At 36.9% G+C, this 13143-nt stretch overlaps 1 protein-coding gene across 1 annotated transcript; it reads right to left on the reverse strand.

Moving 5' to 3' along the window:
- Window positions 1-7516: 7516 nt before the first annotated feature.
- On the reverse strand, window positions 7517-10687 carry LOC149210924 (protein Dr1 homolog). The gene is made up of 6 exons (XM_089396826.1): window positions 10391-10687; window positions 10177-10269; window positions 8612-8701; window positions 8224-8318; window positions 7973-8041; window positions 7517-7843 (listed from the first exon to the last, which is right to left on the reverse strand). The coding sequence occupies exons 2-6, from the start codon at window positions 10229-10231 to the stop codon at window positions 7697-7699; spliced, it is 456 nt and encodes a 151-aa protein (XP_089252952.1). The 5' UTR covers window positions 10232-10269; window positions 10391-10687; the 3' UTR covers window positions 7517-7696.
- Between the last annotated feature and the right edge of the window lie 2456 nt (window positions 10688-13143).

Genomic DNA, 13143 nt, shown 5'->3' on the forward strand with positions numbered 1-13143 from the left:
ATCATCAAGAACCTGTGACTCTTTCCCGAGTTGCCAACTGTCTTGCTGATGTAGGCATTGACTTTTGGGCCTAAATCTTTAATTGGATTTATTTTCCTTATCCGAACTTGGATTTTCATGTTGTTTGCACCGTTGGCTTCGTATTCACGAGCACTTCAACATGATTCCACTTTCACCTGTATTTGAAGACTTTTGATCTAGAGGCTATGCTGAATCTATTTTGGATCAGAGACTTAGTTGTGGTGATAGTGGGCTAAGCCTCCAATGTTGGCTTAAACCTAGCGGTTGCCCTCATAGGAACCCCTTTTAGATCCCCTGTTGGTTTGAGTGTTAACATTTTTGGCGTCGTTGTCGAAGACACGAAATATGTGTTTGTTCCCCATATGACATATTGACGTATCATTATTGGCGACTCCATTGGAAGAACAAATCCCTAGTTCTTCATTGAACTTTAAGGTCAATACTTGTAGGGTGAAGCAAGCATTTTTCTAAGCATATTTAGTTTCACCCTGACGACTCCTACATATTTTTCATGTATACCTCAAATAGGTTGTCATTCTTTGATAAATTTCCCTCTTTGGACATTGTTAGCATCCCTAGGCATCCTAATCATATCACGAGAAGGATGGTACGTGGGGTACCCTTGTTTGATGGTGATTCGCTCTCTGCAATTGACCACGTAGAAAGATTTAATGCACATGCTTCAAAAGAGAAGGTTGTCCACCAAAATGTCCTTAGACATTAAGAATCTAAGTAATGAGCAAGAAGATGAGTCCTCCTTGGGTCCACATAATGAAAATGATGGTTTTGAAGAAGCATGTGCCGGGAATGGTGAATTTGTGGAAAGAGAAATTGAGACCAAACTTACCTTTCTCAAGGATATTACCCCTAATGAAACCTCTTTTCAAAACCTTGAGAGAGATGATCTCATTAGTCCCTTGGAGTATGACATTGAAAATTATTTCCACATTGAAAAGGAGAAATGGGAAATTTTTGGTCCTCACTTTGATTGTGCTCACATTTACGACACCGACAAGGAGGATGAGGATGAGATTGATCTTCCTTTCCCCTCAAGCACTACTTATGATGACATATCCATTGATACCCTTGGGAAGGAGAATCTTCATTTTCCTTTGCATAAAGAGGAGCAGTCGGAAGTGATCAATTTTCCTTTTAAGAGAGACCTAATCTTTGGTACCAAGGACATTGATAGGGCTCCCACTTCTCTTAAGAATGATTCTATGTTAAAATCATTTGAGCCTTTAGATTATGATTTTGGAAAAGCACAACCTGTTGAATACAATATTTTGTTCTCCCTTTTTCCTATTAGTCATCATCTCGAGTCTTCATCAAGTGAATCCCTCGCCCCTGGTCATATAATCACGAGTAATTGTGAGCCCTTTTCCCTTCCCAAGTATAGTGTCAAGGAGAAGCCCTGCATTGATTACACTTTCTCCTTGGACGCACCCTCAAGGTTTTGATCATTCCATAGTCCCCCTTCTCCAATGTAATCATCATGTGCAACCTACTTGTGTTTCTCCATCTCGTCGACCTCCCTTTCCTATTAAACATAACCCAATGAAAGCCATAAGCCATGACGTAAATAATAATGACAATGGTGGAAGTGATATGCCTGAGGTTGCCATCCATCAAAAGTTTATGAGTTTGGTTGTTGACATCTCTATTTTGGTTGCAACAGAAAATCTCATCATACTAGATTACATCCTTTTCTTACCTCTTCCTGCATAATCATCCATGTGTGGGCATCATATTTTCCCACCTCCCACCCACAACATCCTCCATATGTTTGGATTTGCATTCGCTTTGGGATTTGCTGCATGAGTAATCATACAGGCAAGCATATTTATATTGACTTGATGATATACACTGGCTTTATGATTACACTTAATAATAGCTTTGTCATATGCATGTTAGGGTAGGATGCATTGCATGATGATTTTTTCATTAGAACTAACCGCATATGATGTTTCTCATGATAGATTAGATTGCATTTAGGTTTTAAAAAAATTTGCATATTTTATTTCGTGTTGGTTTATGGGCTAACATCAAGCATGGGTGATCATAGGACACAATGAAAAACATGTTTCCATGTGGCTTTGATCTTTCACATGTGCAAATAACAGGTCTACAATGACCAAGATATTGTTGGAGTTCTCGTGACCTCTCATTCGAGCATCCTCGTCCACTTCTTCGAGAGATCACATCCTAGTTGGAGCCAGATGTTACCCACCACTTTGTGGGTGATATCGCCAGGAGAAATTTTTCTCCATGATGAACCCTGGGTGGTGTAGAAATGGCACAACGAGCTAGTTGGAGGCTGCAAGATGTTACCCACCACTTCGTGGGTGATATCCACAAGAGAATTTTTTCTTCGTAATGAACCTCAGTCGGAAACCAACAACGCCTTGCAACGTCCTACTAGTTCGTTGTGTCATTTCTCTACCACCTGAGCCAGCGATGTGGTCTCTCACCTACCTGTATTGATCGTATGTTTGAAGGTGGGCCTCCCAAATCTAAATGTATGTCTTGTCATTTGGTAATTGAGTATTGGGTTTACTTATCATGGATATTTCTGGGTATGGATTGATGGGGGGATTTAGCAGAAAGAGTGGACTTAGTTTGTGCTCTTGTCCCCTTGATCTCTTTTGGATGTTACTCTTGGATCTTAATACTGTGGGATCTCCTTTATTGACCATTTAGTTCTATGGTGGTACTACTTGGGAAACCCCAACTTTGAGTGCTTGGTTCCACTCTTTTATTTGCATATATTAATCCCTTTCCACTCACTATACCCTCATTCATCATTTCTCCCACTTGGATCCACATAGGGTCAACCTCCCTATCCCCTTGCCCTCACCTTAGGTCAAGCCTAGAATGATGCCCCGGAGGTTGAAGCACCTAAAAGCAAAAGAAAGAAAAAAACATAATTGGCCACATTTAATAAGAAATTGTACAAAAAAATGCAAAATATGTTAAGGACAACAATTAGCATGTGGACAAAAGCCAATACATGAGATATCCCAATCTGTGGTCATAACCCTAGTTCCATAGGGCCCTAGATGAGCTTCATTTATCATTCAAAACCCATGATTGTCCCAAGCCCTGGAAGGAAATGAACCGCCCTACCTAAAAAGAGGTAATCACTGCTAAATCTTACACATCATGCTCTTATCCTTTGAACCTCGAAAGGTTAATTAAAGAAACTTATAAAAAGCAAAAGGCATATAAAAAAGGGTGTAAAAATCAAGATCAAGGCACCTCATGTACCACGATTTCTTCCTCCTACACATTACATAACAAGGTGTCGGCGTCCCCTTATCTAGCTACCCTTATGCCCCAATATACGACCCAGGATTGCCCCTCTCATTCCCTACTCCATTCCACTTATTTATCACTTGCCACCCCCAGGAGGGGTGTACCTTGGACATACTATTCCTTTTAAGAGCGGAAACCACCTAATAAAGTACTTGGTTAATGCCTTTGGAGCTTGGAGACACTAACACATTCCAAAGCCCGCTATGGAAAGACATGTTATTATGCATTGCACACTTTGTTATCCATGGTTTGTAAACTCTTTTACATGATTATTTTATTGATTAGTTGTACTGGAGGCCTAGGGGACACATTAGATCTTGTGCAAAATTACAGGTGGTTTTCATTTGGGTTTGATCTCCCTATACGAGATCCTAACCCCAAAGGTCTATGTTTGCATATATAGGGTATGCATAGAGAGTCATTTGCCTCCACACTAGCAGACAGCACTCCACCAATCTTCATCAATGCTCAAAGACTACTAGCGATTCACTTTTGGGATGATGGTGATATGCTTGGCACATTATGCCCAGCAAGCCCCCACAGGAGCCCCTCACTCTTAACAGGTGTCCCAAGGCTTGTACGATGTCATGGTAGTATTCATTCCACTCTTTGGACCCTTGCAGAGGATCTACAGGGATCTCTGATTCATATGGAGACCCATGGGGTCATTTATGTGCCCTTAGACCCACTGGGAGCACCACAGTTCTATTACTTGGAGAACAAGGGGGCACCCCCTTGTACATCATATTCTGAGGAATTTATTCCTCAATATGGCACTTCAAGACATTAGTAGGCCTTTGGAGGGCCCCACGACATGCACATATTATCATTTGGCCCCTTGTGAGGCTTATTTTTCCACTTGTGAGCTAGTTTGGTGGGCTTGTCACCAATAAGGGCTTTATGTGCACATTATTTTATCCTTGGGGGCTAATGTAAGCCCATAGGCTAATTTGAACTCCTTGGGAGGCTATATATTGATGTTAGACACATTCATTTGAATCATCACTTGACTTGGGATCTCTCTAATCATAAACAACTTTGCATTTTTCCTTGAAGGATATTTTTGAAGATGGATGAATTTTGACGGATGGATTTGGGCTATTTTTCTTGTCTTGGAGCTTTGTCTTGCGAACAAAATGTTGGTTCGATACATTCTATAACATTGTAAGTAATTTTTGACGTCGTTATTCTTATTGCTCCATACTGCTAAAATTAGGGCTAGTTGTTACATAATTGAAACGTGGAATTAAGCATGTTTTAGCTAATTTTATGTATGGGCCAATGTTATATAAATGAAATGTCCTAGAGATTCTTTGTCTCTATAAGCTTGCATCATTTGCTTTGAAGTATAAATCCTTGAAAGTCACTTTTCTTTTCTCTCTCAACATTGGGTGAAGCCGACTTTCTGGGCCTCCTAGATCAAGAAACCAAGTTCTTACTCATCATCATCCTTGAATCCATATCCCCAAGAGACTTAGGCATTGATCCCTCAAAAAGGGTGATCATTTTACCCTTTTCCCCTTTTTCCCTAGGTCTAGCCCCATTAGATCGAATTTTGCTTAGACATCCCCAAGGCTAGACCTCAACAAGATCAATTCAACCTTTTGAAGTAAATATTCTTGTTTGGTCATTTCCTTTCACCTTGTCTAGGATAGGAACATCATTGGTTGCTACCTTCCATCCTCGAACCTGGACTGGATCCACTTGGCCCCTGTAGTCCCACTTCTCAATAAAGATTATTTGTCAAAGACCATTTGGGAATCCAAGTTTCCGAAGGATTATAGTGATAGAGAACCTCATCTATAAGCTTATTCCTTCTCCCTCAATCCTCCAATCTTCACCCCTTACCCCTAGAAGACCAAGTACCAAATCCCTTGCTTAAAAAGCAAGCAAGTCATATTCTTCACTCCATCTTTGAGAAAGGGTTTCCAGGGTCATTTTCCCGCTATCCATTGACATATACTTTACAAGTGATCCCTACACTATCGAGACTCCTCCCACTGGTGAAAGTCCGTAAAGAGCAAGAAGACTTAATTGTGGTGACAGTGGGCTAAACATCCACCATTGCCCTTAACCTAGCCATTGCCCTCTTAAGAACCCCTTTTAAGTCCCCTGTTGGTTTGAGTGGTAACAGGGACTTTGCCTTTTTCCTATTGTTTCCAAGTCTTTGCAGCTCAACAAAGAGGGAAAAAAAATCCAGAATCCAAAAGGGGTCCAAAGAAAACATGTTGTATAAGTAAACACCAAGAAATCAAAGGAAGAATCAAAAAGCAATGCTGCAACCAACTTAAACATACTACTCTAATTTGGAAAACAATGAACACAAAACAAATTGAAATAAAAAGAAGAAAATTACCTGCACGATTATCCTGAAAATAAAAAGGCAGGGAGAAGGCAACAGCAACACAACCATATCAAAATAGGCTTAACAAAGATTTTTGAAGTTACAAATACAGCAAAATTAGAATATTTTTGAAGTTACAAATATAGCAAAATTAGAAGAGAGAAAGACATTAACAAGATGAATACAACTTATGAAATGTAAAGGCATGATTATGACTAAGCTCCAAATGAGGAGACTGTATATATGCATTCATTGAAGGAGACCAGGAGACCAGTAGCATCTCATCTTGGCTATTTATCCAATAACATCCTCAAATCTACACCATGTCCATGTATAACTTTAAAATAATGATTTGTGATCATTGTACTCATATATATAGCAGAGCACTTAAATAACTAAATAGAGTACAGAGCACTTAAATAACACATCAGTTAGCATAGGTTGCTTTAGCAATTATCATGGAGTTAGCATATGTTGCTTTAGCAATTATCTCGGAAGGCAGGTTCCTAGATTACTAAGTAATGCTACCATAAAACATCTCAAGTTTCCCTGTTTTTACCAAATATAATCTAATCACAATAGCTTCCCTATGATCTCGTACATTTTTGGGAGGCACTCAACCAATGTCATTTTTTTATATTTTAAACATGTGAGAAAAACAAGAGTGCAACACTAAGATTTTGTACCTGTACATCAGTAACCAATTTCTGCTAATTCATGTTTTTGTAAAATTGATGCTCTGAAAACTTTTGGGCTCGCCTTCAACAAAACAAAAAAGCCAAAATTATGAAAAACAAACCAACAAGCGGTATGGATTTACTATAAACTTTTTTAAAGGAGTGGATTTACAGTAGGAATTTCATAAATTTTACATCTTTATCTTACAGGGAAGTACTACAACACTTTAAAGTCTCCTGCGGTTCTATGTCCCAATTAACATTCGATTGCATGTGGTATTTCATTTTAACGTAGCATCACCTACAAGTTATCTGCGAATGCATGAGTTTATTTCAGAGTATGCACTTGCATTTTTATTTTGCTATGTATAGGCAAAAATTGCCATGTATAATCGCCATGTATAATCGTGCGTATTTCTTATTAAAGGAAATGGAGTAATGCAAATACATGCGGTGCAGTGCTGCCATTTTACTCCACCAAATCAAATAACGAAATATCTCCTAGCCCCATCCTAGCCATATATAACAGTCAATGCATGTCATTACAATGAAAAGTACTACACACATTATGCGTTATCTTAGAAGCTTTTCTTATAATCGTTGCTTGGAATATGGCCTGCTGAAGTTCCATCAGAGAGAAACGAAACGCATAAAGAAAAGAACTCAGTCCATTCGTGAATGTTTTTACAACATCCAGCCTCAATTAACAAATAATGAAAATGCAAAAACAAAAGACCCAGAAGTGTCCATTCGTTGAAGTTTTTACAGCATTCATCCTTAATTAACAAAAAATAGTTCAAATGTATTTCAGCTAGCTCATTTTATCATAAAACCATTTAATTGAGATGACTAAAACCCTAGAATGGTAAATCAGCTGCAGTCACCAAATAATATGGAATTATTGTCACCTTTCATTCCCTTTTGCAAAGTTCAGTATCTAGTATCATTATGCCATGTGCTTGTAAAAATATCCGGGATGACATTTTCTAGCTTTATCTATTTTTTGGCTTGCTGACACTCTGAACTTGGCTACAATAAAGAAAATAATATTATTAAGGAAATTGTGAATTAGAACAAAAGCCAGGTCCTATCGAAAAAAAGCAGACATAATTTCTAGAGATAAATCATCAAAAGAGAACACAGATGACAACAATCAATATAAAGAAAATGAATAGCATAATCATTAAATCTTGTATCTTAATTTAGTCTCTATGTAAAAAGCTAGTAAAACTAATCTTGATTGCATGACAATACAAGTGGTGCTTCCAAGACTAAAATATAATACAACAATGACTATAATAGCCATTCCCTGATGTTAGAAGACATGGTCTGAAACTATTTAATCTGAGTCTGACTGCCTAGGCGGATTTGCATTGCCATTATTCATACGTGCACGGGCCTCAGCAAACATCCTTTGTTGTTCAGCAAGTGCTTCCTCTTCAGTCATTTCTGCCCCACTAGCCCACCGGCCAGATTTTGGAGAGTCCTAATGAGAGAGTTACAAGACAGTAAGCAATTTGTTCTTGTGACAATATCCAACATCTATTCCATTAAATTGTAGGAAGCCTAATATTTGTGTGGGCTAAGGGTCTAGATGACATAATGACGAACATACCAATGTTTCAAGTCTGTGTTGTTCATATGCAGCATAGACCTCTTCAATATAATCCCCAAAGCCCAACACCTGTCACAAAAGTGCAGTTCAAAAATCAATACAAAGGAAAAGTTCTATATTACAACAAACTATTTTTTATGACGTACATAGGCACATGGTGTTCTCATTTAATGAAAAGACTAGGAGACTCATACATCCAATGATCAATCAACTGGGCACGAGTTAAAAAGAGATCTAATCTGGGAACTGACCTCCAAGGCTCTGAGCACATGCTCAGGTGCAATTGTTCGTTTTTCCTCTCTGCCACAAACTTCATTGGATTCTGAAGATATTAGATTGATAAACTCTGCAGCATAATAAACAGATATAAGTTACTATACATTTTTCTTGAAATAAGCATTTGAATTTAACTCAAAACTTGAGGAAAAGACATACAATAGTAAAAAAAAAATCATCAAAATCCTTTGACTAGGCTATGAATAAGTGGTTTTGCATCATTCTCAAAATAATTCAAAACACACATGGGATTTTAAGTTCAGCATGGTCCTATACATTGAATAGTAAATTAATAATTCAATCTGTATATTCTATAAATTAATAATTCAATCTGTATATTCTATAAAGAATGCAGTTGCTCACCCACACAACACTCGACCAGTAGGTCCTGAGCATCTCTTGCAACACGAACATCTGGAGGCAGCATCTCTTTTATAATTTTAAACATGGTTGCTGCAGGAAAATTACATATTCAAAACATGTCAAAGTGAGCTTATACTCAAATATCAATTGTTACCAATTCAACTCTGAACGCAATGAGAAACGATGGTCATTATGAAACTCAACAAAAACCTTAACCACACTAACCCTTTTCTTCGACAACTTCTAATCATTCATGATATAAATCAGTATTTATTCCAGCATGATTGCTATAAATCAGACGAACAAATATCACACTGTCAATACTAATACAGTGTATAAATTGGGTCAATTAGACAACTCACTTCCATGTCAATTGCAACCAATGTTTTCCACTATTACAAATTGATAATCAAATGAACCCTAAACTGGGTCTGTACCCCCACCTATATTAGCTTTTTGCATGCTGTATAGTGATGAAACAAGTGGGGCAGGATACAACTCAAAGCCATCAAAAAAAAAAACAATCAGCGAAAAGTTAGACACATGATTGACCTACTAGACAGCATAAAGCCAGACACATGATTGACTTACTAGACAGCAGGCTTCATTAATCGATACTTTTTGGTATTTAGTATTTACCCTCTGTTCTGAAACAAGCAGATACTGGATATTGCACCAGAAGTTATTTTGCATCTTGGAAATACAGTATTCAGTCAACTTACTTCCCATTCCAATCCAAGTCACACACAACTACAAACGTCCTAAAATACCTTCCACCTAATCCAACTTCTAGGATTAGCTATTTATTTGTTCTGTGGTATGTGTACTCAAATGTCTCAGTTCACAACGTAAAAAGCTCAATGCAGATCCTAAATTACTATGTCCACAAATCTGAACCCCCTGAAATTTCTAATCACTGAGACAATCCACAACTAGATATAAAATCTCCCTGTAACATAACCAAACCTCATATGTGGCAGCTTGTCAATCAACTCTTAGTTCAAACATCAATATACATTGCCCAAGGATATATCACAATCAGGATTTTGCACCAATTCCGTTCATAACGGGGAGATAGGTTCTCGATACAAGGAAAATGTCCACCAGGTAATACATAAAAGGAAAAAAATGGATGACGGGTTATCTGACCTCGTTTGGAAAAAAAGGGATTCTGGTTTATTTGCGCCCATTTCGAAAAAATGGATGATGGCCTACTTGAGCCCATTGAAAAGAAGGAAACTGGCAATAAGATATTTAAACCTCATTACCGATGATCGGCTACTATTTGAGCTGATTTCGTGTAAGTAATAATCCATCACAAAGCTCGATGATCTACCTAATACCATGAGCTTTACACCAAACTAGCAATTACCGATATTGCTTCAAGAATAGAACCTATGACCCCTGGAGTGAAATTTTGAAAAGGACAAAACTCTCTGCTCCTCACCTTAAAACCCTTTTAAAAAAAACAGAAACAATTTCCGCGCTACAAAACCCTCAAATTCACAAACCCGCTATCAATCCAAAAATCTATTAAAACGTCTATAAAAATTCAATAAACTCACCTTTGGGAAGCGAGACGTCGTCCTTGGACTTGCCAACGATATCCATGGGTTCCATCCAAACGCTAAAAGCCCTAGCACCTCACGTTCGTCGACCTAGAATGAACCAGAAACATAACAAATTTCAATTCATATATAAGAAAACCAGTGGAATAAACCTAATACAGATTTTGAACTAGAAAACGCCATAAAAAAAATTAGCAGAAAGAAAACCCACCTTGAACTTAATCCAAAAATCACCCCGACAAAAATCTTTAGTTCAATCTGCCAAACAGATTGAATATGAGAATTCCCGTAGAAACTGTAAAATTGAACCTTCCAAGGTTAAAAACAGAAACCCAAAACATCGGAAACTATCTGAGTCGATCTCTGGCACTACATCAAAACGAGTCGAGTATCGCTTGTAGCTCGTGACTTCTTTTAACCGCGCGAGACTTACGGCACCTAGCTATCTTTGATGTCTCCTGTGTACTTCAATAAGCGTGTTGACTACAACTAATATTTAGGATTCATTTACCTAAATAAGTGGGTATACTAATATGGTCAAAACCCCAAATTATTTGGAAAAAATCCAAAGGGCTTTGATAAAAGGTATCTTTTGCCTTTATCATCATTATTCTTATTTTATTTTTTTAAATTTAGGGGAATTGATAATTGTTCATCGGGTTTAAGCTGGGCTAGTTATTATTATAATTTTTAAGTTATATTTATTAGGAAATTTATGAATCGGGAAAGTTATATTTATTAGGAAATTTATGAATGGGAAGGGTTGAGATGTTTGGAGATAGCATTTTTTTAGGGGTAGTTTTTGTAGGAGGACATTTACTTTTTTAGCATTATTATAATGTGTCAATATATAGCTCGAGAGAATTAAACTAGTTAGAAAAAAAAAAACAAAACAATAACCCAATTTAAGTATGGGGGAAGTCCTGGTTACCGGGTGCAAGCCCCGGAAGTGATGATTGATGCTATGTGATTCGTTCTCCACATTTCACTAGTTTCAATCCCACTTCTTCACCCCTGTGAGCATCACCCGATGCAATGAGTGCTAAGTGAACTATTCAAAAATCATGAGAAATTAGTCAGTTACGACTACCTCTCATGGAAATGGTCATACGTTTGAATGACTTACTTAACGCAGTTGAATAACCCAATTATTATCATTATTATAATATATAGGTTCAATTTTAATTTAAAATATATTAAATATTAAATAATATAAAAATTAAATATAAATATAAATTATAAAATGAAGTTTAAATGGATTTATCTATGCTGCATGAGTTGGTTAAAGGGAGAGATCAATTTGACACTTAAACCATAAATGAGATGTGTTGTCTAATTATTAGATTTTTTTGGAGTGTTTGACGAAAAAACTTTTGATTGGCTCTTGATTTGTGATGGTTAAAATGATTTTTTTACTGCACACCCTCAAAAACACCTAAGGCATGTGGATTGTGAAGAGTTCACACCTTAAATTTGTGATTCCAATGAATCCCCACTGAATTATGGACAAATTAAATTGAAAAACACTCCAAAAAGTCTAACAAATGCATAAATGATCAATGTAATTGTATACCAGTATTAACAATTTACAACATTTAATCCCATAATGTTTGTCCCTATAAAATTTAGCAACTTGCAACTGTCTAAGGTAGTTGTCCATAAATATATGTCCAAATACCGAGGCCACAAATTTGCCCAAAGAGTCATTTTTGTCCGTCATTTTTTCGAAAATCTGACCTTGGAATTGTTTGAATCGTGTTTTTCATGGTGGAAATGGCTTCAACGCCATCAAAATCCCCTAGGGCACCCAAAATCTTGAAGTTTGATAACTATAACCCGAATTTCCAAAAAATTCTGCTAAATTTTGTCAAAATCATGCCGAAATTTCCACTATTTTCCAAGCAAATTTGTGACCTCATTAGACTACCCATTTTTGAATAATTAATTTTGTTGAAGTTTGGTGACAAACTCCAAGAATGGTCAATAATAAGATCGATTAAAGGAAAGCTAAACTCAAAAGAATAAAATAGTAAAAAATTGAAAATAAAATATTAGGTAGAAATGTTTAATTACCAAATAAAAAATGAAACTATATAAAGAACACAAATAGTAAGTTAATAACTTGGTACATAAATATTAAAGACAAATATTTACATTTTTAAATTATTCCAGAGATGAAATTTTAATTTAAAAAACAAATTACCTATAACATATTAATATTTATATTCATAAAATGTGCATGGAAAGCGGGGGAAGAGGAGGGCGGTTATTTATAATCCGGAGGAATAATTGAACTATCTTTTTCTTAGAGTTTGGGACACACCTCAAATAACAAAGTAGAGGCTTATACCTTGCTCAACGGAATAATTATAGCTACCTCAAAACACTCGAGACAATGAATTATAATTGGGGATCAAAAAACTTGAGAAGATTTCAGTACCTTCCTTCTTTATCAAAGATCATGTGAATCTTTTCGTCAATCTGCTCAGGATTGGATTCTCTCCCCATTGTAACACTCCCTTCCACCCCCTTGTACTATCGTGGGTTGCGGGAGGTGTTACTTATGGCTCTAACCCTACCTCCAAGATCTATTATGAAGATGGGGTTACAAAAATCCTCTACTTCCAACTTCGTCGAAACTTAAAGCAAATGTCACCATCGCATTCAACTCATCAAGATTTTTTCAACAATATAAATGTTATCTTAATCTAACTCCTGGATTGAAAGTTATGGCCTACTAAAGTTAAACCAATTACATAATGTCACATCAACATTAAGTTGTCATGTGGCTTCCACATGGAATTTGCACATCATTGTGGCACGAATCCACATCATCAAAGCACTGCCATGTGGCATCCACATGTGGTATTGCCATGTTATCATAGTGTGGGTTGACATTATCATGGGATCCCTAAGTGAAATCCACCATTAGGGTAATTTTGAGGTCAACAATGGGCCTTAAAA

Source organism: Pinus tabuliformis, chromosome 1_2 (assembly GCF_031772625.1).
Source record: "Pinus tabuliformis cultivar Carrire ecotype Pingquan chromosome 1_2, CPIR1, whole genome shotgun sequence".
NCBI lineage: Eukaryota > Viridiplantae > Streptophyta > Pinopsida > Pinales > Pinaceae > Pinus > Pinus tabuliformis.

What these genes read in the sequence shown, in the direction of transcription:
- LOC149210924 (XM_089396826.1), bottom strand. Translation starts at nt 10,231, where the DNA reads ATGGAACCCATGGATATCGTTGGCAAGTCCAAGGACGACGTCTCGCTT. An exon ending in ACTGGTCGAGTGTTGTGTGG is followed by an intron (nt 8,319 to 8,611) that starts GTGAGCAACTGC and finishes ATTATGCTGCAG; the next exon opens with AGTTTATCAATCTAATATCT. An exon ending in ATGTGCTCAGAGCCTTGGAG is followed by an intron (nt 8,042 to 8,223) that starts GTCAGTTCCCAG and finishes CTTTTGTGACAG; the next exon opens with GTGTTGGGCTTTGGGGATTA.